General features: G+C 49.0%; 9 protein-coding genes across 9 annotated transcripts; 7 read left to right on the top strand and 2 right to left on the bottom strand.

Moving 5' to 3' along the window:
• Positions 1 to 735: 735 nt before the first annotated feature.
• On the top strand, positions 736 to 1,290 carry TRVA0_019S01244 (uncharacterized protein; the record flags this gene model as incomplete). Its single annotated transcript, XM_076684863.1, has 1 exon — positions 736 to 1,290. The coding sequence occupies one exon, from the start codon at positions 736 to 738 to the stop codon at positions 1,288 to 1,290; it is 555 nt and encodes a 184-aa protein (XP_076540904.1).
• A 3,997-nt stretch (positions 1,291 to 5,287) lies between these two features.
• Positions 5,288 to 6,901, top strand: MAL31 (maltose permease Mal31p; the record flags this gene model as incomplete). The annotated part of the gene is made up of 1 exon (XM_076684862.1): positions 5,288 to 6,901. One exon carries the CDS (start codon positions 5,288 to 5,290, stop codon positions 6,899 to 6,901), a length of 1,614 nt encoding a protein of 537 aa, XP_076540903.1.
• A 1,056-nt stretch (positions 6,902 to 7,957) lies between these two features.
• MAL11 (general alpha-glucoside permease) lies at positions 7,958 to 9,553 on the top strand (the record flags this gene model as incomplete). The annotated part of the gene is made up of 1 exon (XM_076684861.1): positions 7,958 to 9,553. One exon carries the CDS (start codon positions 7,958 to 7,960, stop codon positions 9,551 to 9,553), a length of 1,596 nt encoding a protein of 531 aa, XP_076540902.1.
• A 1,195-nt stretch (positions 9,554 to 10,748) lies between these two features.
• IMA5 (glycoside hydrolase family 13 protein) lies at positions 10,749 to 12,452 on the top strand (the record flags this gene model as incomplete). Its single annotated transcript, XM_076684860.1, has 1 exon — positions 10,749 to 12,452. The coding sequence occupies one exon, from the start codon at positions 10,749 to 10,751 to the stop codon at positions 12,450 to 12,452; it is 1,704 nt and encodes a 567-aa protein (XP_076540901.1).
• Positions 12,453 to 13,457: 1,005 nt separating this feature from the next.
• On the bottom strand, positions 13,458 to 15,035 carry UBP3 (mRNA-binding ubiquitin-specific protease UBP3; the record flags this gene model as incomplete). Its single annotated transcript, XM_076684859.1, has 1 exon — positions 13,458 to 15,035. The coding sequence occupies one exon, from the start codon at positions 15,033 to 15,035 to the stop codon at positions 13,458 to 13,460; it is 1,578 nt and encodes a 525-aa protein (XP_076540900.1).
• Positions 15,036 to 16,090: 1,055 nt separating this feature from the next.
• Positions 16,091 to 17,623, top strand: TRVA0_019S01134 (uncharacterized protein; the record flags this gene model as incomplete). The annotated part of the gene is made up of 1 exon (XM_076684858.1): positions 16,091 to 17,623. One exon carries the CDS (start codon positions 16,091 to 16,093, stop codon positions 17,621 to 17,623), a length of 1,533 nt encoding a protein of 510 aa, XP_076540899.1.
• A 1,075-nt stretch (positions 17,624 to 18,698) lies between these two features.
• TRVA0_019S01112 (uncharacterized protein) lies at positions 18,699 to 20,222 on the top strand (the record flags this gene model as incomplete). Its single annotated transcript, XM_076684857.1, has 1 exon — positions 18,699 to 20,222. The coding sequence occupies one exon, from the start codon at positions 18,699 to 18,701 to the stop codon at positions 20,220 to 20,222; it is 1,524 nt and encodes a 507-aa protein (XP_076540898.1).
• A 403-nt stretch (positions 20,223 to 20,625) lies between these two features.
• SPT16 (chromatin-remodeling protein SPT16) lies at positions 20,626 to 23,610 on the bottom strand (the record flags this gene model as incomplete). Its single annotated transcript, XM_076684856.1, has 1 exon — positions 20,626 to 23,610. The coding sequence occupies one exon, from the start codon at positions 23,608 to 23,610 to the stop codon at positions 20,626 to 20,628; it is 2,985 nt and encodes a 994-aa protein (XP_076540897.1).
• Positions 23,611 to 24,372: 762 nt separating this feature from the next.
• On the top strand, positions 24,373 to 25,061 carry YPT31 (Rab family GTPase YPT31; the record flags this gene model as incomplete). The annotated part of the gene is made up of 2 exons (XM_076684855.1): positions 24,373 to 24,403; positions 24,460 to 25,061. The coding sequence occupies 2 exons, from the start codon at positions 24,373 to 24,375 to the stop codon at positions 25,059 to 25,061; spliced, it is 633 nt and encodes a 210-aa protein (XP_076540896.1).
• Positions 25,062 to 26,602: the final 1,541 nt, after the last annotated feature.

Genomic DNA, 26,602 nt, shown 5'->3' with positions numbered 1-26,602 from the left:
CAAACGGCTCCCCCCGCCTTTCCGATATGCCATAACAATGAGTAGCGCTTATACCTATTGAATCTGCATACATGCGTATACCAATCCCACGATAATGTGGATCAGTATATTTTCTGTACCTGACTTACCCGCCGGGAGGGCATTGCGTATATCGCCAAGGCAGCTAGCTAGCTGTATAAGTCGAAAACCCAAAATAGCAAACCTAGAAAAAAACGCAGCATTAGTAAACGGCGCTACAAGCATCATTGTAGTAATTTCCATTTATCACCCATATGCCTTAGGCCCTTCACCCGATCAGATCAGGGCTACTTCCACGTAGCGGCACAACACAGCTGTCTAAAAAAAGTGACAAAAAACGCCATCGGTATGAAGAGAAAAGACCAAAATAACACCCACCCACCCAATAGAATCTCACATTACCATTGGTTCGGAATTGTAAACAGTCCAAATCGATTTGTGTCCAACGAAAATGTATAGAGAGATATTTTGTTTTTGCCCGAACTGGGTTATTTGAGGAATTTGATGTGCATGCCAGTCCCCGTTTGGGCAAGTGCAAGGAATCAGTACAATTACTTTTTGAGAGACCCTCGACATTTGGCGAGGGTACACCTTTGATGGTCCGAGGATTATAAAAAGGCCATTGAATTTCTCAGTTTTTCTCTTCTTCTTTCCTCATCCAATTCAATTGTTCATCGAACTAATTAGTCACTCGCTTTTTCAAAAAAACGCATAGAAATGAAGTTCTCTAAGACCGCCGTTGCTTCCTTCGCTGGTGCCGCTCTTGCCGGGTCCGCTATCCCATCCTCCTCTGGCTTCGCCAACGTGACCACTATCACTACTACCGATGTTGTCACCACTACCGACGTGGTCACTGCCTACACTACCTACTGCCCAGGCCCAACCATCATCATCGAGAACGATGTGACCATTTACGTCACTGAGGCTACCTTGTTGACTGTTACCAACTGCCCATGCACCCGAAAGAAGACCTACACCACCACCTACACCACCGTCTGCCCAATCTACCCGCCACACCACAAGCCACACCCACCACTTCCACCACCAGTTGAGACCACTCCATGCGAGACTGAGAAGCCACACCCACCACCACCAAAGACCACCACTCCATGCGAGACCCCAACCACCGAGGTCTGCGAGGAGTGCACCGAGACGCCAGTCCAGGTTACCACCCAGCCTCCAGTTGAGTCCATCTCCCAGGGCGGTGCCGCTCTCTTCGGTGCTTCTGGCGTTCTTGCCGGTGTTGTCGCCCTTGCTGCCTACCTTCTCTAAGCTTTTTCAGATTGGGAAAACACGGTATTAGCCATTTGTAACACCCGAAAGTCCTGCAGCGACATGAAAAGTTTCAAATCTAACCCGGCGGTTTTCTTGACGTTCTATTCGTTCTACATGTAACCTTACTCATTTTGAATACCTTTTTTTATACAATTTAATATTCTAATTTAATCTATGCGATAATTCCTGATAATTCCATTATTACGACCATTGGTTTTGTACAGAAGAAACCTGGGCGGTGGAGTAAGCCTGACATATATGTCATGCTACAGTTACAATCTATTGTAGTCCTAGGGGTATGAGACTGTCTCATCTTGCAGGTGTGATCGCCTGTCTCACCGCGAGTACTTTGGGGAAAATGTCAACCGCCCACATAGCCGGCGCACGCTAAACGCACAGGCTTCACGTGCTGCACATCCAGTTTATGCCAGTGTAATTACGAATGGCGAACCAATCATAAGTCCACCATTCTTTGAGCACAAATTGTAAGTGTTCTGGGTGATAGGTGATATGGGTTGTAGTAAAGTTTTGTACGCGTCGACCCCTGGTCTTAGAAAGGAGGTGCCATATGTCTGGCATCTTCGATGATCGGCAATGTGGGCCAGCCCCTGTGTATCATCGGTTCAACCGACCATCAGCTCGGGCCAACTCCGCTCATGCCTCTCGAAAGTTATTCGAGATTTTTGACAGTTAAATTCCTAATTTAAGCAAGTATTTCTGAATAGACTATAGGCTCTAGAGCCAGTGAATGGTCGGGCCACCCTAGTAAAGAGCTAACTGCAATTATCGGTACCACCATGCTGGCTCGGTCAGCAAACTGACGTGTAGTAGCAATGATTGCCCCAGATAGCCGATGTTTTTCTGATGCTCTTCCATTCGGGTATACTGTGACTCTATTCAATTCGGGTATTTTGTGCAAAAATTATTTAATTCGGGTCCCCTGATCCCACGTTTGGTCAAGGAATGGATAGTCCTCATCGGTGGGGGCCTGCTATACGGAGATCTCAGACAGGTACTTCATTTCAAGGCTGATACCATTTTTTTCAGCAATGGTGCCGTCATCTGGTAACGTGCAACTTGAGCATCCCCCTGGGGACCGCTGATGCGGCTAGAAAAAATTATACGACCATCCCGTATCAAAACATACAAAATCGGCTTTCCTTACCCGTGCTCAAGTCCAGTATGGGGAATATGCCATACAAAAAAATGGGGAACAGTCACTATACAGTACCACCTATAATTGCAATTGCAGCATGACGGTATTGTAATATCTAGGTCTTGTAGGTTTATAGTACGCTACCGGATACTACGAAAGGGGGAGGGGGGGGGGGGGGGGTCTCGCCTCGTACTAAAAAAGGTGTAACGATTAATCTTAAGTTCTAGAAATTCAACGCTTTTGGGATGCAAAGTGCCGGCATAAACACAGTAAAACTGAAGTACAGTAACCTAGAACGTGTGGTAATAGCTTATTTTGTGGTAGGATTTGCGTAAAGATTTACCCAGAACGTCTTTATTCGCTGCCGCAGACTAAGCCAATTAGGGAGTGTTTATTAGTACCTCTTGGCGAATACGTTGCTTTGATAGATTAGGTATGTCCCGATCTTAATCGGTCTAGATGAGCCTCCATTCTTTGCGAGGTAGAAGTGTGAGTGGAGACTGGTCGCCAAATGTACTTACGTGGAAGTGCCACGAACAAACAATACCGAAGTACAATGGTACAACAGATAATAGGACGGGATATCAACACTGGTCGTGATTCCACAGCTCAATGATATGCCTAACCGGAAAGACGCCCTGCGCGCTGCAATAGCCAAGTAAACCAATACCCAGGAATGAGTTCCTATGCAAATCTGATCTACCGTTAAGGAAGTATCATTGCATTGTATAGTTCACCATTAGGGCAGTGGCCAAAGTCTCATTCAATGCGTAGAGAGAAAGTTGAACTTTTTGGGGATAAGGCGTTTTTTTTTCGGCCTTCTCTTTTTCAGCAATACGGCATGTGACTCGATCACAGCTCTCAAAACCTCTTCTGTTAAGCTCCCGAAGAGAGATATTCCAGTAACAATTTGAAAGGAGGGGGCATTCCAGCCATGATGAATATGCTTATCTCTAACGTGTAAATAGCGCCAATAACGGTAGTAGTATATAATTATTGCCAGAGCAAAGGAATATAATTTGCGGTGGAATATTTAAGATCTCTAAAAAGGAACATAGTCACTGTACTACAATGTGCCGGTAATACTGTAAGAGCTACAAAGATATTTACGAGAATGCCACTCAAGAAACAGCCAGTTATATCATGTAGAGGCTGAGCAAATATTAGAACTTTTCATCCTTCGTCCTTCTGCTTAGCGTTCCATGTCTGATACTTGAAGGTGCTCCAGTAGCTTCAAGGTTCCAAAATTTAGACTGTTCACCTTTGCTAGTCCCCTAGACCTTTCTTCAGCAAGCCTATCCAGCACCTCAATGCGTGCGAGATTTTTTTTTTGGTCGAACCCTCCCCTTCACTCTTCTGCAGCTGTGGTCGAGTCGACAATGTGTCCTACGCCCTCAAAAGCTGCCTGTACTATGATACAACCCGCCACATATGTCGAGCAGTTTCTCCAGGCTTATATTGTAAAGTCCCCATTAACACCAAGCACGGACTCTGCGCGGTCGCTAAGTCTGTTTATTCTTAAGACGGTAAAATCTCCATGAGAGAGGTTAGCAAAAGTTTTCTACTTGCCTCTATTTGATTGTGCCCAATCAATTACATTACTTCAAGGAAGTTTTCCTTCGTGCCAGTATTAGCGGACGCCGCTGAGGAAATTGACCCCCGTCTACCTTTATTAGGAAATTATATTATACAGTACCGGTACTAGAAGCCTCATGTCCTGGGATTAGTCCTTTTCGCCCTAGACTACGGACATTAATCACGATTATTACATATTATTGCCATTGCTACCAGTAACTTAGTGCAGTACCATAACACCAGTAATATCAACAATCAAGTAAAGAGTTTATTGACGCTGAATCAACAATATGTAAGTTAGGCATTACATTCTGGTACCGGTATTGCCCGCGTCCGTAAGTTATGACTCAAGTGCTTCACACCTGCAAGCATCACTTGCAAATTCGCCCATACTGATCCGTATTACCCCAGAACTAGCTATACCAGTTCCTGCCTGAAAGAGCGCCATAAATGAACTGCCACTTCTCGGGATAGACTCCAAGTAGCTAGTTGTGATATATATCCCTCCGCCTGGTCCTTTCGCTACAAAAATATAAACATTACATACAAATTTTTACCAGTAATATGAATAATTATGTCTCAAGGATGGTCCGAGTACATTGTAGTACATCTTTTCTCTGATGAAGCAGCTCTGCACGACAAGAACCCGAAAATGATCAAACTGTACTTCACTTGCATGTACCACACATCTTGGCAGCTTTTTTTTTCAAATTAGAAAATAAGTTAAACAATTCACTACGCTTGACTACTCTATTAGCCCCGCAAAGGTATGTTCCACCTTAATCGACTCGAAAGGGAGAGACACAACTCAATAGTTTTGTGCAAAAGACGGCTGTGGACAGCCGTGATGAAACTTCTAAATGTTTCAGTCTGATCTATGCGTGAATTATGGCCGATACGCGTCCGACTGCTATACGCCCAACAAAAAGGCTGCATGATCGGATTAATACGGAGATGAGCGGGGTAATCCTATAACCTCACCTTCAGCCGTACTTTACATTTGAAGAACCAGCCAACACGCTAGTCTTTGGGGGCTCCACGGCGTTAAATTTGGGGATTCTGTGATTCTCGCCGTGCAGAGAGAGGTCACACCACTACCATATGTATATAATGCAATATCGAGGCTAGTTATCGGCCCGTAAAGCCTTTAGCGGGGTAGCTGCATATGGCGGGGTAGGATAGAAGAATATCGGCGAGTATTGATCTCTTAAGATGATGGCATCCTGCGAAAGAGCATTAGACAGGTCGAGTTTGGTATTCGCGATGGCAATTGAACCAGAGAAATTCGAGTCGGAGCACAAGGAGGCGTCCCAGGGAAACTATGATGCCGGTACCAAGTTGGAATCGACCGTAGTGGACGCCCAGCTCGAGGCTGAGTTCGAGAAGAACATGAGCCTGTTTGAGGGTCTCCGGACTTATCCCCGGGCTGTCTTTTGGTGTCTCGTCGTGGCGTTCACTGTCGTCATGGATGGGTATGACACTGCATTGCTTGGCTCCTTCTATGCGTATCCTCAATTTAAGGAGAAATACGGCGACTGGTACGGGGATCACTACGAGATCCCCGCACGATGGCAGACTGGGCTCTCCATGACCGGTAGTGTTAGCGGTATTATTGGTATTATGCTGTGTGGTCAGATTATTGAACGCATCGGACATCGCAAGATGATCCTGGGATTGTTCGTGTACACGGCTGGCGTGATCTTCATGTACGTTTTCGCCCCAAACAGAGTTGTTCTTCTGATTGCCGGCCTGCTGTTTGGTGTCGCTACCGGCATTTTCAGCGTTCTGGCCCCGACTTATGCTTCCGAGGTGTGCCCAGTCGTGCTACGAGGCTACCTGACGACATTTATCAACGCATGTTGGGTCATTGGCCAGCTGATTGCGCAGGGAGTTCTTCGAGGCAATCTCAACCGCACTGGCGAGTGGGCGTATCGACTCCCCTTTGCGCTGCAGTGGATGTGGCTGCCCCCTCTGTTTGTCCTCATCTATTTCGCACCAGACTCGCCATGGTGGCTCGTACGAAAGGGCCGAATCGAGGATGCAGTGGAATCCGTCAAGCGTCTTAGTGGGAAGGACACAGTCGACCCCCATCGGGCTGTCGCCATGATGATCCACACTAACGAGCTTGAAAAGGATATCGAGACGGGTACTTCCTACCTCGACTGCTTTAAGGGCACTGATCTGCGACGAACCGAGATTTCTGCCGTTGCATTCGTCATTCAGGCCGTCTGCGTGGGCAACGTGATGTCCTACAGCACCTTCTTCTTCGAGTCGGCCGGTCTCGACGATGCTAATGCATTTAACCTGGGTATCGGCCAGTACGCCTTGGGCCTGATCGGTGTTTTGTTGTCCTGGTTCCTCATTGCCAACCTCGGCCGACGGTTTATTTATATCAGTGGTCTCTTTTGCATTCTGATTCTCTTCCTCGTCATGGGCTTCATTTCACTGGCGCCAGCGTCCAATTCGGGCGCTCCGTGGGGCATTGCTGCGGTGGTCCTCCTCGTTGTGTTTATATACGACTCGACTCTAGGTCCTGTGACCTATTCTCTTATCAGTGAGATATCCTCGACGCGCCTGCGAGGCAAGACCATTGCCCTGGCACGAAACCTGTTCAACCTCTGGGCCATTGTCAATTCTATCATTTATCCGTACATGATGAACACCACTGCTGGGGATTGGAAGGGCAAGATCGGGTTCTTCCAGGCTGGCTTGTGTGCCTTATGCTTCGCGTGGGCGTTCTTCCGGCTTCCCGAACCAAAGGGGCGAACATACGAGGAGCTTGATATTATGTTCATGAGAGAGGTTCCGGCGCGCCAGTTCAAGAGCTACGTCGTCGAGCCGTACAACGGTGTGTTCGCCAAGGAAGCCGATGCCTAACTTTTTTTTTCGTCAGACATGTAGTGCTTTGTTTTATTCAATTGTTTAATCCGTAATCCCCATTTTCAATCAAATGATTATTGTTCCTTATGATACAGTGGTGAGAATACTGGTACAATAATGCACGTAGAATAATGAGTAACAATATCTGCATTTCTCTTACGTGTTATTAATGACTGACGGTTATGCTATAGTACAGTAGCACCATTAGCTAATACCGGTAATAGATTCCCGGTAGTTAATGGTGAAGGAACTATTGATCGCATAACTACACTTACAGGTGGGCATAGTCCTCCTAATTCTACTGCTGAAGGAACACTAAAAGCGCCTAAACGAATAGCTAAGAGTCATAGCTAGTTAGTTAGCTGAACAGACGTTCATAATCGTCATCAGTTAGCTGGACATGTTCAATCTAGCCCCCCCTGAACAGCCCACCTTGGTCGTTTCGTCCCCTCAATTGTGAACACGTAATAATAATACAGCAATAACCAATTGATTAAACAGACGAAGGAGGACTATAGTCGACAAAACCCCTCAGTTGATTTCAAGAAACCTTCACGCCATTGGTATGACCGATATCGCCGATCACTGAAAACCGCCCTGAGAAATAGGGTGGAGAGAAAAAAAAAAATCTTCCTAACGGTCCGATATCCACGCCTCAGGGTTCCCTGCTTCCAAAAGACGACAACTGCAGCCGGGAAATGCATCCAGCTCTCCGCAGCCTTGGCGTCTGGTCAGTTTTTCCGGGGATACGTAATGCAGACCCACAGTACGTAGATGTCCATGTACAAAAAAATGCCGTTCAGCCTCGCGTGGGGTAAATAGAGTGAAGCGCCTTACCCCGCCCTAAAAAAATTGAGGTAAGGGGAGGGGAGGGGCATTAACGGTCGGCCCCGCAAAGACTCGAGATGATCGGCTACCTATGAGACACAAGTCGTCAACCTACCGGCCCGATAGTGGAACGGCGACAACTTCGAGAGGTCGAAGGGGGCGGCCTATATATGAAGCATATTCCTCCTCTGCTTTCAGGTCCAGTGCAAAGGCGACTGAGTGACTATGAATAAGCAAGAAGCAGAGCACCAGGAAGTCGCAGCAAACGACTTCGAGGGCGAGACTAAGCTCGTAACGACCGAGCACGATGCTCGAGTCGAGACGGATGTCGAGAAGAACATGACTCTTCTCGAGGGTCTCCGGACCTACCCCAAAGCCGTTCTGTGGAGTATTGCTGTAGCCATGACTGTCATTATGGACGGTTACGATAACACCTTGCTTGGGTCCTTCTTCGGGTTCCCCGAGTTCCAGAAGAGGTACGGTGAGCCATTCGGCGACGGGTACCAGGTCCCAGCTGCTTGGCAAACGGCACTGTCTATGATGGGAAGCGTCGGTGCTATCTTTGGTATTTTCATCAGTGGTTTCTGCGCCGACCGATTCGGGTACCGAAAAGTTCTAAGCGCATCCCTGGTGTTCACTATGGGTATCATCTTCATTTACTTCTTTGCGCCATCTCGAGCCGTCCTGCTTGTTGGTGCTCTGTTGTTTGGTTTCCCCATTGGTGCGTTCAGTACTTTGGCTCCAACTTATGCCTCGGAAGTGTGTCCTGTTGTGCTACGAGGGTACCTGACGACCTATATTAACATGTGTTGGGTCATTGGCCAGATCATTTCGCAGGGCGTCCTGCGAGGGTGCCTTAACATAAACAATGAATGGTCCTACCGAATCCCCTTTGCCATCCAGTGGATATGGCCTCCGATTATTCTGGTGCTCATCTACTTCGCGCCTGAGTCTCCGTGGTGGCTTGTGCGAAAGGGCAAGATTGAAGAAGCTGTCCATGCTGTCGAGCGACTGAGTACCAAACGAGAAGGCCACGACCCGCACCGAACCGTTGCTTTCATGGTGCACACTAACGAACTGGAGAAGGCCGTTGAGTCTGGTACTTCCTACCTCGACTGCTTCAAGGGAGTCGATCTGCGACGAACCGAAGTCAGTTGCATTACCTTCTTGTGTCAATCTATCTCTGTGGGTAACGTGATGGGCTACAGTGCTTTCTTCTTCCAGACTGCCGGTCTTAATGCTGAAAACTCGTTCAACCTGAGTATCGGCATGTATGGCATTGGCTTGGTCGGTACTATGTCTTCGTGGTTCCTGATGGGCAACCTTGGTCGGCGAACTATCTACGTGTGGGGGCTATTCTCGGTCGGGTTTGTCTTCCTTATTATGGGCTTTGTGTCGCTGGCGCCAGCGTCCAATGGTTCAGCACCATGGGCGACCGCGGTGCTGCAGTTGGTAATTGTGTACATATACGACTCGAGCGTGGGCCCAGTTTGCTACTCTTTGATCAGTGAGATGTCTTCTACTCGACTCCGAAGCAAGACCATTTCTCTTGCTCGAGATGCTTACAACGTGTGGGGAATCGTCAACTCTATTATCTACCCATATATGTTGAACCCTACCGCTGGTAATTGGAAGGGTAAAATTGGCTATCTTCAGGCCGGTCTCTGTTTCCTGTGTTTCCTGTGGGCCTTCTTCCGGCTGCCGGAGCCAAAGGGCCGAACTTACGAGGAGCTTGATATTATGTTTATGAAGGGAGTTCCAGCCCGGCAGTTCCAGAACTATGTCGTCGACTTTGACGAAGAGAACGAAAAGGCTGCATAATCTGTTTTGTTTTATTTGCCCTTATATATATATATAGCGACTATTATAGTCTTGCTGAATATTATTGTTTTTATTACGACACAACACATTAGTCAACTGGCAGTGTATTCCAGGGAGATATATGGGAAGTTTGTTATATTAACCGGTATCAGTATAATCGACCCCGTCTACCTTTACTGGAAATTGTTATGTTATATATATTTGACATCAGTTCATCTCAGAGTATTATATGGCAAGTTTTAATGATAGTAACGTATTATTATGAGCATACATGTAATAGATTCTGAGAATAAAAATAAATATACTGTTATATCCTCGTGTACTTCGATTAGTTCACCTTCGCCCTAGGCAACGGACTTTAATCAAGATTACTATTATTATACTGACAGCGACAGAAGAAAATGATCTGAGAGAACCAATACTAACTTTATTGTGTATTAATATCATACAGTAACCTGGTAGTCAATTCTCCACAGACAATTCAGTGAACGATTATCCACGTTGGTAAAGAGCACAAATAATAGCGACTAATGGGGACAACCTACCAAACAATCCGTTCCAAGATACTGCAAATCAACCCCAAATTCCTGTAGCTCCGGGCTTACAGCCGCGAACTCATATTTCCAATACGGTGTAATACAAGTACGTACACGTACTACAGTACTGGTAACCGGTATTGTAGTTTAGTCATTACCCCTCATAAATTTATCTTTTATACTATGGATTTTATTGAAGCTGCTCAGTTTCATGCATAATATGCTAATAATACATGGATAAAGCTGTAATATGGAATGACCTTGGTGTAATTCCGTGCTGTAATGTTGGCTTGAGGACCTCCTCCGAGACATGATGTCGCAGCTGGCCCAAAGGGGCGGGACAGGTACCTCGCCGATCTATGATCGAGATGAAGTGGGGCTCCGGAGGAGGTGGGGCGTCGGTCCGACATCAGGCCAATAAAAGAGCGAATACCCTCCGCAGTGACGTTCGCTATGGACATCACCTGCATGCTGACTTCAGGTCATGCTGGAGGGGCTCCAGATGAGTTTTGGCGAGTGCTCTCGGTCCGATGATGGTTGATCTGGCTTGCTTTCAAAATCGCCGAGAAAAGAATATAAAATAAGGTTCAAGGCCGGAACGAATCCATAGAATCATAGAATAATAATAACACACACTCGTAAGAGAATTTGAAAAGATCATGACATACGATAAGATCAAGCCAACGTGGTGGAGAGAGTCCTCCGTTTACCAGATCTACCCAGCGTCCTTCCAGGACTCGAACGGGGACGGGTTTGGTGACTTGCAGGGCATTATCGACCACGTAGACTATCTCAAGAGGCTTGGCGTCGACATGGTGTGGCTCTCGCCCATCAACAAGTCGCCTCAGGTTGATATGGGCTACGATATCTCCGACTATAAGGACATTGATCCGCGATACGGCTCGCTCAAGACCGTCGACACCCTCATCAAGTCCCTCAACGACAATGGCATGAAGTTCGTGCTCGATCTCGTAGTGAACCACACATCTGACCAGCACGCGTGGTTCAAGGAGTCTCGAAGCTCGCGGAACAACCCAAAACGTGACTGGTACATCTGGAAGCCTGCTCGATACGATGAGAACGGCGAGCGAATTCCTCCAACCAATTGGTCCAGCTTCTTCACCGAGTCTGCCTGGAAGTGGGATGAGACTACCGAAGAGTATTACCTGTGTCTGTTTGCCGACGAGCAGCCAGACCTGAACTGGGAGAATCCAGACGTCAGGGCTGCCGTGCACGACATTGTGCGATTCTGGCTCGACCGGGGCGTTAGCGGGTTCCGACTGGACGTCATCAACCTTATTTCCAAGGACCAGCGATTCCTGGACGCTCCAGGTCCTAATAAGTACAACTCGGGGCACATGTACTTCGCTAATGGCCCGCGATTGCACGAATACCTCCAGGACATGGGCAAGATCTTTGCTGAGTACGATGCGTTCACGGTTGGCGAGATGCCATTCGTTAAAGACCGAGAGGAGATCCTCAAGATTGTAGGTGCCGACCGGGGCGAGCTTAACACTATCTTCCAGTTCGATATCGTTTCTCTGGATGGTGCCGATGGTGATAAGTTCTCGCACAGGGACTGGACTCTGCAGGACCTCAAGCGGGCGGTTGACGAATTCCAGGAGTCTCTCCCGAAGCAGGGCGGATGGAATGCCGTGTTCATTGAGAATCACGACCAGCCGCGATCCATTTCGCGGTTCCTGCACGCCGATAGCGAGGAGTTCCGGTACACTGCATCCAAGATGCTGGCCATGTTTGTCATCTTCCAGTGCGGCACGCCATTCGTGTACCAGGGCCAGGAGCTGGGCATGATCAACATTCCGGCCTCTGTGCCAATTGAGGAGTATAAGGACTTGGAGTCGCTCAACTACTGGCACCGATTCCTCGCCACTAACCCATCGGCCGAGGAGAAGGCTGCCAAGGCCAAGCAGATCAACCTCAAGGCTCGGGACAATTCTAGGGCCCCAATGCACTGGACGACTGACAAGAACTGTGGCTTCTCCGATGCTGAGCCTTGGATGTTCACTACTTCTGATGTGCAGTGCAATGCGCAGGCCCAGGTGGCCGATAAGGACTCTGCTTACTACTTCTGGGCTGACTGCCTCAAGGTCCGAAAGGAGCTCAAGGAGACTGTTGTATACGGCGAGTTTAAGATGGTTGACTTTGATCACAAGCAGGTTGTTTCGTGGCTTCGAAATGGCGAGACTGAGCAGCTGCTGGTGGCGCTCAACTTTACCGACAAGCCAGTTGAGTACAAGCTGCCGGTCAGCGTGAGCGAGGTTGTCATCTCCAATGGTAAGATTGCAATTGAGAACGGTATTGCCAAGTTGGGTCCATTCGAGGGTTTCGTCGGACGAGTTTAGCTGTTCCAGTAATATAATTATATCTGATAAAACCTTTTAGGAATGAACAAATCCACCAATTCTATTTCATCGATATATGCTATTAATAACTAACTCGTATACTTACCTCCTACGCAGTCCCACCTTCGCTTAGTATGGCTCACTTCGGTGGCCACGAGGTTGGTACATTATTTTTATCTTCGGTCGAAGGATACGATTACCTGAGAGATTTGCTGGTACCACAGCAGAGTGTGTTCGAGGGCCAGCCCTCGAGCTCCCGTAGCTGGGGGCCAGCCCCCAGACCCCCTGTAGCTTCTCAGAGGGACTTGATTGACTTGCAACCTTCGGTGGCCACGCTTCGCAAGCCACACATAATAAAGGTGAGACTGCGTAGGAGGTACTCGTATACTGTAATAGAGTGTTCTGGCACATGTAACTGTACATGTAGAAAATAAGCATTAAAAGTCTAGGCCGATGCTACAAACTGCTACCTAACATACAACTCGCTTTCATATCAATTGCCTCTTAAACTGAGGGGGCTTATTAATCGCTAGAAGATCTCCGCTTAGCGGAACGACAGAAGTCTGGGGCCCCAACTGTTTGCTACCAGTCGAATAGTCTAAAAGTTTCGCACAGGGAAACACACTCCCAACGGATTAGTTACAGCCCTTGCGATCTCGTAACAAGAAACCAGCCGTAACAAAAAAACTGTAACTAATAATGTGTTCTCCGTACACTCATCCATAGCATAGAACGGCGTAGCCCACATGGTACCTTCAGCCTGCTGGACACGAGCAACTCTATGGACTGTATTAGGTTCCTTTAGCAAAAACTGGATTGACTCCCTCCGCGAAGCGGAGCTACGGGGGTTTGGGGGCTGGCCCCCAAGTCAATCGAAGCGGCAGCGGTTCCCTTAATTACAAAATACCGGTAAATATACAAAGCGGGCGACTCAATTAATGCTGAGGATGCAAAAGGGTATCATTAGAAAAGCTGCTTGGAGCAGCCTGAGAATAATAAAAAAAATTAAGCGTAGAAAAGAAGATAAGCAGTTCTCCTCTCTTCTTCGTTTGAGCTATCATTTCGTCCGCTGGCGTACCACGGTAATTCGACCTTCTTCGTCTGGATATCGTCGACGATAGTCCAGTGGTTGCCAGACTTGACGTCGACAGTGTAATGGCCAGCGTGAGCGCTATCACCGTGGTGGTAAACCACAGCAAACAGCCGGTACACCCGCTGCTGGGCGGCCGTAATCAAACACTGAGATGGGATCTCCAGCTCATACGGGAACGTAATTGGCTTGGTGATCTTCTGTGACCCGTTCTCGTTAAACGTGAACCGCTTGAGATGCACAATGAGCACTCCCGGAAGCGCCGAGAACTGCACCTGTTTCATGGCTCTGATAGTCGTCTGTTTATGCTGGTAGGTGAGCTGCTCCGGCTGGCTCAGCATGCGGAATGCGTCCTCTATGGAATGGACGCTATCATCGCTGATATCTAGCTGAACGTGCTGGAACGGATCATAGGTAACCGACGGGGCCCCTGTGCGTGGCGATATCCTCTCCAAAACCGACTTGAACTGGCCCGAGAATATCTTGTTAAGCGGAGTGCTAACTCCTGTTTTACCGCTATACCGTGCTGTAACCGGCTTGGATCCCTTTCCTATCTGAGTCCATTCATCCTCAGACTCAGTAAATTCTTGCTGAGTTGGCTCAAACTTGGCCATACCCGGGTTGGCGGCCATTGCGCGCTCAAACTCCTCCTGGAGCGCCTCCAGCAGGCACCCCAAAAACTCCTCGGCGTCCTCCTGGCGCCCGCGCTTGAGGTGTTTGAACTTTGGGTGGTGGCTAATGACCGAGTAGAACGTATCAGGGCTCATGCTCGGCAATTCGTGCTTCTTGTCGTTAGTAGTATCGTCATCTTCATCTTCTTCGTCTTCATCTTCGTCGCTTTTGATCTTTGGTGGCTCCCGCTCAAACTCGTCAATGAACTCAATCAGCCCATCGAGAATCGGCGTGCCACTCTTGATGTGGAACTGCGATTCCCGCGCGATCTTCTTCATGAGCGCGTAGAACGGCGTACAATGGATCAACGACTGCAGAATTGAGTTCATGAAGCAGATATTGCCAATATTAATGAGCCCTCGCACTGCAACCGTGCGATTCGCATACACCTGAGCCGACAGCTTCGGATCAAACCCGTACAGCACCCGGGCAAGTGGGTATCTCACTCCGCCATCGGCTTCAACTACTACGCCATTCCCAGTTCCCAGATATTCCTCCTCGGGAGCCCCGGAGCCCTTAGGAGGGCTCTCCTGGGCTCGGGCTTTTTGCTTGCCCCGGGCCAGATCCGCCCATGATTTGGGCTGTATACTCTCCACAACGACTTCGTTGTGACCTACAACCTCTAAACTAGTCTCTGGCTCCGTGATATGCCCGTTCTGGCCTCCGTTGGCTGCTACTGGAACCACCAAGCTCGCCGATTTTGCCGCTCTTTTCCTCTCAGCGGCCTTCAGCCGCCTAACTCTGCTCCTGCGAGGCGGAAAATCAGATCCATCCCCGCTACTATACCACGGAACCGTGTGAACATATGTGCTCTCCCCCATTGTCTATAAAAATCCGTCAAATTATGTCTATCCTCTCCCTTCTTGGGGGTATCGTGTGTGTGAATGTGCTGGCTGGTCGCAAGGTTGGGCAAAAATTCATGTTGGGAGGTTGAGCCGCAGAGCATCTTTCAGGCGATGCCCGGATACCTTGCCGTTGGCGAGGACCGCTGCGGCGACCAGGTGTTTACAGTAGGGAATGTCGTCCAGGGTCGATTGCCCTCCCCAGGGTACTTTGGTTCCCGAACTTTCGTAGTTACCATAGTCTAGAATTGATGGTTGAGTGTAGAGGCTCGTCGTGTAGTCGTTGCAGGTGCACCACCAAAGCCGGACGCACGCGAGCTCTCCGGAAAACTCGTAGTAGTTGGAATCATTAGTAGCGTAGGGACACCCTTCGGCGATGTTAAGCCCGTCGATAAACGGTTTTTTGAGTAGGTAGTTGAGTACTACGCCTGCCTTGAGCGATTCTTCGCCCTGTCCGGAGCAGAACAGGTCAAATGCGGCTTTTACGGTGCTATCTTTGGCGTTCATTACGTAGTGGTGACAAGTCTTCCCAAACCCGCTCATATATCTTCTATTCCGAGGCGTAGCCGAGCTACGGGGGGTTTGGGGGCTGGCCCCCAAGTAATATGGACTCGATGCAATTGGGGGGACCTCCAAATCCTCCTGTGGTTGGGGAGATCTTCGAAGTATTACAGAGCTCTACAATTCCGAGGCGTAGCCGAGCTACGGGGGCCAAGTTATATAGACTCAATGCAATTGGGGGGACCAGTCCCCCCAAACCCCCCTGTGGCTCCGCTGCGCGGAGAGTTTCCGCGGTATACAGAGTCAATGATTCTGCAAATACAGGGGTGTGTTAATTGGATAAGCTGGGAAAAAAGAGATTGATCTACAAAGAGTACTAGCCAAAGAAGAGCTGTCCTCAAAAACTAGGGGTATACATGCCTCAAACTTAGTATATGCCCTCATTTTCACCTGCATGGTGTCCTCATTTAGCGACAGGTATAAATAATAAAACCCCCTCACCATTTCTTCACATGGTAAATAAACTTTAAAGAATGGAATCCCAAGATGTCAATTTTCTGGACAAACTGCCTGTAGAACTATGGGAGACTGTGTTCGACCACCTCGGACCGGGCCTCAGACAAGCCCAGCTTACATGCCGGCTCTTCCGCGAGCTCGCCGTAACGAGGCTTTGGAGAAATGTGTGTATTTCAGTATCTGGGGACACTACGGCGTCCTGTTCGACGTGGATTTCCCACCATAACATATTGTTCGCGTCGCAGGTGCTCCCGAGCGTAGCAAGCCACATCAAAAAGCTTACTGTGGAACTAATCAATGATTCTCGAACATTTAGCGACATGGGATACTGCTATAGGTCGGATGGCGAGGAAGCCATGAAGCTTGCCGTGAGCTCTGCTGAGGAGATTCACCTAATTGTACACGAGGGGTGTCTATACACCAAGTTATATCCTGTTAGGAAGAAGCTGCTGGAGTATCTTCGAGATTTCTGCGTCCCCAAGAAGTTATCAGTCACAATTCACTCGCCAGATCTACGCTATGATGATGTGACGGAAATAATCAACTGGTCTTATCCAATTACTGCATCGATTGAAGTTGAGGCAATTATTGACGGTTTTACAACGCCCTGTATGAATGAACTGGTCAAATACGTCACACAGCTTAAGATTGACTTTGATGCCCCAGTGAGTGATCTTGACGAGCTACTTCGTGAATTTCCCCGCCTTACAGGCCTTGCTCTTAAGGTAAACAGAATGCGACCCGGACACCTAATCCTGCCGCCAAGTGTATCTCAATTTCAAGTCTGCGGCGTTCGAAACTATACAAGACTCAATTGTACCGAAACAACTGTTCTGTCAAGCAAGTTCGTTACACACCTCCAGCTGGACACTATAGATCTGTCAACAATATCTATGACGCTTGATTTTCCAAATATCCGCTCATTAGAACTCACGGCCCTTTCAGGTTTTGACGACATTGCATTGGAGCGGATGGGACAGCTAACTAAGGGCCTTGATCGGTTTGTCCTTAGGGAGGGGGAAAGCAAATGGCTCACGAAGATTGCACCCCTCATTTGCAATGTTCGACATGAAATCCAGCTCATTGACCTGATTACAGACGAACTGGAAAATAAGAGGAAGTATATTAAGGATCTTGTTGATTTTATGTCTTATTCTCCCACAACACCCAGCATCCTACTCGAGTTGCCGTTCGTTGAGCCTGAGCTATTAGTGGCGCTTATCAAATTGCTGGTAGACCGGTGCGCAGGTCTCAGATCATTATCAACGACAGATGCTTATCCGCCTAAGGAACTAATTACCTCTGCTCGTTACCCGTACTTGTATAGGGCTGAAATGGCGCATGGATACGACTGTCCAGCGGCTTTTGAAATTAACTTGCGATACATACGAGGACTAGACTCTTCATATAATCGTGAGGTGGAGTGCCTGTTGGACGATGTTATAACCCAGTGGCAGGCGATACCCCCAGATGACTGGGATATGGAAAGGAGAAGAAGAATAAAAAAGGCTACTGATTTGTTAAGAGTATTTTCAAGCTCAAAAAAGTGAGCATTGATTCATATTTTTCCCGGACCCTCGGGGGTAATCAATCTTCACGACGCAAATGCGATAGAACAATGGGACCCACTTGACCATGATTTTTTTTTATTTTTGAGAGTCTACTGGTGTATGTATTTTAACGACGTCTCTGGTCTCAGACCTCAACAAGACGCAAATACCAGTACCGGTAGTTATTAGTTAATTATTCATGTTTTGGATTACCAGGTACAGTATCCAGTATTTGACTGCGCGCAATCAATTACACTACGTCAAGAAGGTTTTCCCTCATGCTATCAGCGGTCTACCGCTGAGGAAATCGACCCCGTCTACCTTTACTGGATATTGTTATATTATATTAGAAACCTCATGTACTTTGATTACTCCTCCTTCGCCCTAGGCAACGGACTTTAATCAAGATTATTATTATTACAGTATCCAGTACACGCTAGTGTAACGCGGAACAGTTGATAGTTCCATATTGCCTGATAGCACCATGTTTCCTTCGAGCTATTGAATTTCTTTAATATCACTACCGAGATATGCTCTAGAGTGTATAATTAGATACTTCACTCTTGCGAATAGTCTGAATTTTCAGGTACCCATTACACTAGGTACAGGTAATCTACTGATAATTAAAAAGCTTGATCCATACGGCGATATTGCCAGAGAGTTCAAGAGCTTTCACTATTTCAAAATGGTCCGGACCCACAGCGTAAATAACCTGCCAGTATATTGTTTAATATGGTAATCTCTGTTTTGAACTCATCGAAACTGACGCTGGCACTGCGTATATCCTCACTACGGTAATTCTAACCTAAGCTAAGAATGTACCACCAAGCACCCTAACCATGCCAAAGAGAGCTGGTAGTTTCTTGTCTCTTGAAGATCATACTATTACTGGGGGGCATTCTAATCAAAAGCCGTGGTAAGTAGTCATCACAGTGCAAAAGTCCGGGGAGTGTAGACTTGGCCGATGTCCATCACCTCATTTCACCTTCATGGTGTCCCGTCCTATCTAATGCCACGACGCGCCTATACGGAGTACAACCACGGCGATTCCACCCACATGGCTTGAATCATAGCAATGGAAACCCAAAATGCCAGTATCCTGGACAAGCTGCCTCGAGATGTATGGGAGACTGTGTTCGACCACCTCGGACCGGGCCTCAGACAAGCCCAGCTTGCATGCCGGTTCTTCCACCAAGTCGCCGTAACGAGGCTCTGGAGCCACGTTTGCATTTCACTATCTGGCAGCACAACGGCATCCTGCTCGACATGGATTTCCCAGCATAACATACTGTTTGCGTCGCAGGTTCTCCCGAGCGTAGCGAACCATATCAAAAAGCTTACTCTGGAACTGATCAATGATTCCCAAGCAGATAGTGAAATGGGCTACTTCTATACGTCATATGGCGAGAAAGCCATAAAGCTTGCTATGAGGGCTGCTGAGGAGATTCACCTAATTGTGGACGAGGGATGCCTCCGCACCAAGGTATTTCCAGTTAGGAAGAAGTTGCTGGAGTACCTTCGTAGTCTCAACAAGAACCTGACAGTCACGATTGACTCACCAGCCATGGGCCATGATGATGCGATGGAAGTACTAGACTGGTTTCGACCAGTTGCCGTATCGATTGAAGTTAATGCAATAATTGACGACTTTAAAGATACCGAGTACGGATTGATCAAATACGTTAGGCAGATTGCAATTGACTTTGATGCTGGATTGAGCGACCTTAACGAGTTGCTTCGGGCGAACCCGCGCCTTAGCTGTCTAGCTTTACATGCAAGTCGTATTCGACGTGGACAGCTTATACTGCCACCGCATGTATCTCAATTTCAAATTTGCGGGATTCGACACTACGGTGCACTCCGTGGTACAGAAATGGTTACCCTTTCGAGCAAGTTCGTTACGTGTCTCCAGCTGGCCACTGTGGACCTAAGAGTCGAATGCATGATGCTTGATTTCCCAAACGTCCGCTCACTGGAGCTAACTGCCTGGTCAGGCTTTGATGACACTGTATTGGAGAGGATGAAGCAGCTGACTAAGGGCCTTGATCGATTGGTTGTTACGGGAGGGGAGAGCAGATGGCTCAAGATGATTACGCCTCTCATTTGCAACGTTGGACAAGAAATTGAGCTCCTAAAATTGGGTCAGAGTACTTACAATCCGAAGGGCATGAGAAAGTACGTTAAGGATCTTGTTGATTTCATGTCATATTCTCCAACAACACCCGCAATTTTGCTTGAACTGCCTTTTGTTGAGCCCGAGCTGTTGGCGGTACTTATCAAGTTACTGGTAGACCGGTGTCCGGATCTCAAATCGCTTTCAACGACAGATGCTTACCCGCCCAAGGAGTTAGTTACGTCTGCGCGTTATCCCTACTTGTATAGAGCTACAGTGGCGCATGGGTATGATAAACCAGCAGTCTTTGATATCAACTTGCGGTACATACGGGGGTTAGGCTCTACACGCGAAGTGGAGCGACTATTGGACGATGTTACGACTCAGTGGCAGGCGATACCGCCAGATGGTTGGGATATGACAAAGAGGAGAAGCAGAAAAAGGACTGCTGATTTGCGAAAGCTCTTCCCGTATCCGTTAAGATAATTTTGATGGCTTTTGGAAGGGTCACGCTGAATCATCTCATCCTGTCCTTTATGCATCCTAGTAGCGTTGATCAGTTGGTAGTTCATTTGGAAACCCAGTTGTATAATATAATTATAGTACCAGCTACATATCTATAGCTTTGATATTGCCAGATTGCCGTACTGACTCTCTACCTCTGGGCTGGCTAATTGCTTTAATAACGCTAGCCGACTACAATAAGGAGATAGCTGCATTCGAGGGCCAGCAGTCGACCTGCTCCGCTTTCGCGGAATTCATTATAACTCATGGGGAACCTCCGCGAAGCGGAGCTACGGGGGGTTTGGGGGGCTGGCCCCCCCAAGTAGTTGTACCAGGGCCCGTGGCCAGTGTAAGTACCATTAGCAATATATTATAGTTGAAAGTTTTAGTCCTCCTCATCGAGATCATCGTCGTCCTCTTCGTCTTCCTCGCTTCCGCTGTAATCGTCCTCTTCCTCCTCTTCCTCCGAGTACGCTTCGCTCTCGTCGCTTGGGTTCTCATCGCTCGGGTTGAACTCGGACTCCTCGCTGGGGGGCTCCTCGTCGCTCGCACCATCGTCCTCCATACTTAGGAAGCTCCAGCCTCCCTTGGCGCAGAACCCTTGCGGGTCAGAAAGAATGCTCTTCATGATGGGGCCCCAGTTCAGGTTGAGCGGGCCTTCGTGGTACGGAATGTCCATCTCGTTGAGCCAGTCCTTGACGGCGTCCAGCTGGTCCATGGGGATCGAGTTAATGTGCCGGACCGGCTGGCGGTAGTCCTTGAAGATGATGACCATGTCGAACTGGCGCAGGCCGAACGACACTCGCTCCAAGTGGACCAGCTCTATCTCGCTCAGCGTGACCACCATAAACGGCGGGTCAATCAGCTGCACCAGACAGTCGGTCGTAGGCATACACAGCACGTTGGACCGGTGCGGTACACCGTCGAACCCGAGCTCGCGGAACGGCACGTCAACGTCGAACCGATTAGAAGCTTCAGCGATCTTCTCGGCAAAGCCCTTGAACTCGCGGTTGAGTGCTCGTCGTCGCTGGCGCTCTTCCTGCTCCGCCTCATACTCATCCTCGTCGCCGTATCGGTACCGTCGCCGCTTGTTGCCCGTCTCATCAAACGCCATGTCGGTTGCTTCGCGGTAGAACTGCACGTCATAAGTCTTACGCTTGCCAATGATGATCGGCGACCGCAGATGGAAGTGCATCAGCACGATAAGCTCCTTGTCCGATGGCTGGAAGAAGAAGTGCTTCACGTTGTTGAACAGAATGTCGACTCTCTGGCCCGGTCCCACACCCGTGTGGTACCGTACACCATTCTGGTGAATCTCCAGGGACCCAGCTACCCGCTTGCCTTCGGGGCCTGGTCGGACGAAGACACTGTCGAGTCTCAATGGACGCCGCTGGCGCATTTCGACAAGCTTATCCTGCTCCACGACATCTTCAAACTCCTTCCGCTGAGCCTCGCGCTTGACTGCTTCTTTCTTAAGCTCCGTGATCTTCTTGAACACTTCGGCCATGCGCTCGCCATCGCGACTTCGCAGCGAAATGCTGCGAATGAACTGAGCGCCAGGGTCTTCAAATGGAATTTCGTCCTTTTTAGCGACAGCTCCGGCCTGGCCGGGGGAGTAGAAGTTGAGTCGCAAATAAACATAGTCCCCTTCGTCCGTCTTGGAACCGTTCTTGTAGGTGCTAATGTGGAACGGTACGGGGCGCCCGTTGATGGGGATGAGAATCGTCTGGGCCCGGGCATCAACGGCAATTCGCAGGTCCTTGACGCCACCACCAGTGGGGATCTGGGTATCCCGCTTGTAGGCTTCGAAGCGCTTCCATACGACCTTGCTTTCGTTGTCCTGATTGGCATCTTCGCCGCTGTATTTCTCCATAACCGCCTTCTGGAGCTTCTCATGGAGCTCCTTTTGGTGCAGCTGGCGCCGCTTTTCGGTATCCACCTCGTCAGAAGCCTTAGTCTCGCCTCGCAGACGAGTGTTCAAAATAGCAGACTTATTCTGGCCTCCACGCGTCTTGGCGGCTACGGGCTCGGTCGATCGGCCATTGGACGATTTGGCAGGCTTGGAAGCGGCCTCTTTGTCGTCTTTGAAGTAGAAGCTGACGTTTGAAGCGCCCTTCTTCGAATCGCTGAACACAATGGCGCTCTCAGTAGTCACACGAATCGTATCAGCCACCAGCAAACTGTACGTTTTACCCGCTTTATTCTCGTCCTTGAGGTCCTGGAGACCAATAACGAGGTTCAATGTCATGCCATCCTTCAAAATAGACTCATTCTTGGCCGACAGAATAGCATTGCTGTCCCGGAACTCAATGCCCATACCCCAACCAACATTCTTGAGCATGTTACCCACCAGTTCGGGCTTCTTATCTTTTACGTAGTCCACTGCCGCAGCATACACGTCTTTACAAGCTACCCCGGCCTTGATAGCATCCAGAGCTTTCGCCTGGAGCGCCAGCAAGAAGTTATAATTCTCCTCCTGGGCCTTTGTCGGGTCAATCAAGAAAGTACGCGACACATTGGAGCAGTACGACTTGTATCGCAGACCCAGAGAGCACAATATGACCCCCGGTTGCAATCGGTTCTTATCGGCAAATGCAGATGGTCTCAAATCGTACTTCCCGCCAGACTGAATAATCGGCGAGTAGCACCAATCAAGCTGGCCTGGATCAAACTCCCGGCCCAGCTTCATGTTGTTAAAGTACTTCTCGTCATCGATCTTGTTCTCAATCTGTTCAGCAAACTTCTCGTGGGTCACAGCCCGCTCGCTATCGATATAACCCGACATCTGGTCCACAAAGTACGTGTTCATAAGCCGATCCGTCGCCTTAGCCGCCGTTCGGATCGTTCTCAGCTCTTCCTCGTCTTTGTGCTCCATTGCTGCCGACAACCCGGCGCTTACATCAACGAGCTCCAGCTCCTTTTTGGCCGGACCAAACGCCGCCTCCCACTCCGTGACAAACGCCCCCTCCTGGACATCCTTCGGCAAGTGTCCCAGCGTCTTGCCACCGGCAGTTACCTCGCCAATCAGCTGTTCAAACAGCTTCTTGTTATGCTCGGCGTCCTTGGTCCGCGACAGCACCGTGACGCCGCTGCTCTTGGCAATACCGTCAAGATACTTCGCCTTGGCCGCGCTCGTCACAAACACCACCTTCTCCGGCGTAATCAGCAACGCCGTCGACGGGAACTCATATCCAAGCAGCCAAGAGTGCACCACAATGCTCTTCGCGTATATGTTTTCCTCGTTCGTCTTGCCTGTAATCACCAAGATTGCCTTGGCTCCATTATACCCTTTCTCCTGCGCCTTCAGGCCGCTCTGCAGCACACCTACGCGCCTCTCAAAGTTCGCCCTGTCCACGTTCACCTCTGACATTCTCGCCCTCCAATTATGGTGATTTGTCGCGTTTTTCATTTAAATCCGCGTTTTGATCAATCTCCTGCGCGCGCTTTGCTCCCAACGCGTCGCCCCCCCTCCCAAATCCCCAGCAGGCTTTCGCGTCACCACCCAATGCCGCCTTTCGCAATTGGGGGGCCAGCCCCCCAAACCCCCCGGGGCACCGCTTCGCGGAGGTTATGGTTGCTTTCTTTCTTAATCTCTCAGCAGTGACCCCTCGGCGAAGCCGAGCTACGGGGGGTTCGGGGGGCTGGCCCCCCAAGTAACACGGTACGGCTGGACTGATCGTGCGCGAGGTGATGCGGAGCGCGCGGTAATTACTCCCAACGCTTGCGCTCGCTTTTGTTCCCAACGCCTGCGCTAGCGCGTTTTTCCCGACTTCGCGACATAGCGACTTCACAACTTGGGGGCCAGCCCCCCTAACCCCCCGTAGCTCGGCTTCGCCGAGGAATTGCTGCTTAGAGACTGAGAAAAGAGAGCTGCCATAACCACCGCGAAGCGGTGCCCCGGGGGGTTTGGGGGGCTGGCCCCCCAAGAGCGCATAGCACTGCAGGGGGGGATGTGCGGCGGGAGAAAAGTGTGAGGTGGTGTGGGGCGCGCGTTGGGAGGAAAAAGGCCAGCAGCCGGGCGCCAGGGGGAAGAGGGGCATGTGTCGTCTGGAGGAGAGGCCGCAATTTGGCGTTAAAATTAAAACCCACACACGTAGCAGAAGGGACGCTGGTGTAGAGAGATAACCAAAAGATGGGTGACGAGTACGACTATTTGTTCAAAGGTATGTAGAGCAGTTTGGGAAAGCGTGTGGGAAGGAAAGCTAACAGAGGCGGGTAGTGGTGCTGATTGGCGACAGCGGAGTAGGCAAGTCCAACATACTGGGACGGTTCACGCGAAACGAGTTCAACCTGGACTCGAAGAGCACGATTGGCGTCGAGTTTGCGACGCGAGCCGTCAAGGTGGACGGCAAGACGATCAAGGCGCAGATTTGGGACACCGCGGGCCAGGAGCGGTACCGGGCCATTACTAGTGCATACTACCGAGGAGCGGTCGGAGCGCTGCTCATGTACGACATTGCCAAGCAGGAGAGCTACGAGAACGTGGCGCGATGGCTTAATGAGCTGCGCACCCATGCGGACTCGCAGATTGTCATTATGCTGGTCGGCAATAAGAGCGATTTGAAGCATCTGCGGGCCATTCCGACCGAGGAAGCAAAGAACTTTGCGGCGGAGAACAAGCTGCTGTTCATTGAGACGTCGGCGCTTGATGCGACCAACGTTGAGCTGGCGTTCCAGAACATTTTGACTGAGATTTACCGACTGTACGCCGACCAGACTCTGCAGGCAGACTTTGCGCAGGCCCGTCCGGCCCAGGGCCAGACGATTCAGTTCACCCAGACTGCCGACGAAGAGAACAAGGCCAAGGCCGGGTGCTGCTAAACCATTTTTTATATATTATATATTTTCTGCTATACACTGGTAATGATTATGACTGAAGTTTCTATCTCCGCATAGCGGAGCTCCCCGTCAATTGAAGCTGGAGTGTGATCATGGGGGGACCAGTCCCCCCAAACCCCCCTGGGGCTCCACTTCGTGGAGATATTGGGCCAATGGAACCGCTTCTACTGCGTAACGGTGCCTCGGGAGCTTTGATTGGTGTTTTTTGGGCTGAAGTTTCTATCTCCGCATAGCAGAGCTCCCCGTCAATTGAAGCTGGAGTGATCATGGGGGGACTGGTCCCCCCAAACCCCCCTGGGGCTCCACTTCGTGGAGATATTGGGCCAATGGAATCGCTTTTCTGCGTAATGGAGCCTCGGGAGCTTTGATTGGTGTTTTTTGGGCTCAGTTCGCCATTCGCTGGCTCTGGGTAAGTTATAATTGCCGTAAGTAGTTTGTAGAGTTGTCACTTGTGGACAAATGAATGTTATTTGGGCTCAATTGAAGCCTGTATCTATTATGGCTCTGGGCAACTGCAAGAATCTAATAAGTTTATTTATTATCCCTGCTATGATTTAATATTGCCGTAGGTAGTCGGTGATATCTCATGGACAATTAATTAGTATATGGCTGAATTCCAACAGTTATCGAAATCAATCTATCAATGTTGCTATTTCGGTTATTACGGACTTGTTACTGACTACCGGTATTTACATAGTTTTGCCTAAGCTTCGCTGAATTATTACCAACTAACTTACCGTATAATTAGGCCACCTATGAAACTGCTTGCCGAATTTCACTTATCGTGGTAACTAAACATATTTCCTGTAATAGCCAGCTGGGGTCGTTGATGATGATGATGGAGTGGGTCTCTCCTTGTACGTTGCTGTCCGAACCTAAGTGTAACCTTGGGTTGAAAGATTGCTAGTAAAAACTCCGGCAGATACCCTAAATAAAGTAGCATTTCTTCAGAAATACAATTCAAAGATTGTGATACCAGGGTATTTGGGAGAGCAGGTAGTTATTTTAGGATACACAGCTTCAATGGCATACACACTATCTATGGTCTCGACAAGAAGCAACTTTTATTGACAGTATTTCCTCCCTCAATAAGGGCTCATCAAACAGTCACTACCCGTATTCCGTAGATGATGTTCTTCTCAATAATAGCAGTAATAGCACTATGACGGTCCATCCACAGAGTTCAAAACCAGTCACTACGGAGAGCAAAGTAGATCCGGTACCCTTCTTAACGAGATGAGCAACTTATTGACCAGCCGACCACTTTTCGGAACTCAATTGGCAAGAGCATTGTTACTGTTTGAAAAGTTCTATTATAGAAATATTATGGTACATTCCTTATGCTACAGCGTAGCACAAGAAACTACATGACAACAGCCAATCACCAGATGCAACAATAAAAAGGCAATAAAGATTGCAACATCCAAGCCCATTGACACAAAAATGAGTAGTAAATCCATCCCAAGTATACTGTATAGTAATTTAGTAGTTTCGCTACCCAGGGAGTGCGATATTTGATCTGG

The sequence above is a fragment of the Trichomonascus vanleenenianus genome (assembly GCF_965637985.1).
Source record: "Trichomonascus vanleenenianus strain CLIB 3782 genome assembly, contig: TRVA0_019S, whole genome shotgun sequence".
NCBI lineage: Eukaryota > Fungi > Ascomycota > Dipodascomycetes > Dipodascales > Trichomonascaceae > Blastobotrys > Blastobotrys vanleenenianus.
Note: the sequence above shows the minus strand (reverse complement) of the source record. Positions and strands in the feature narration are given on the sequence as shown.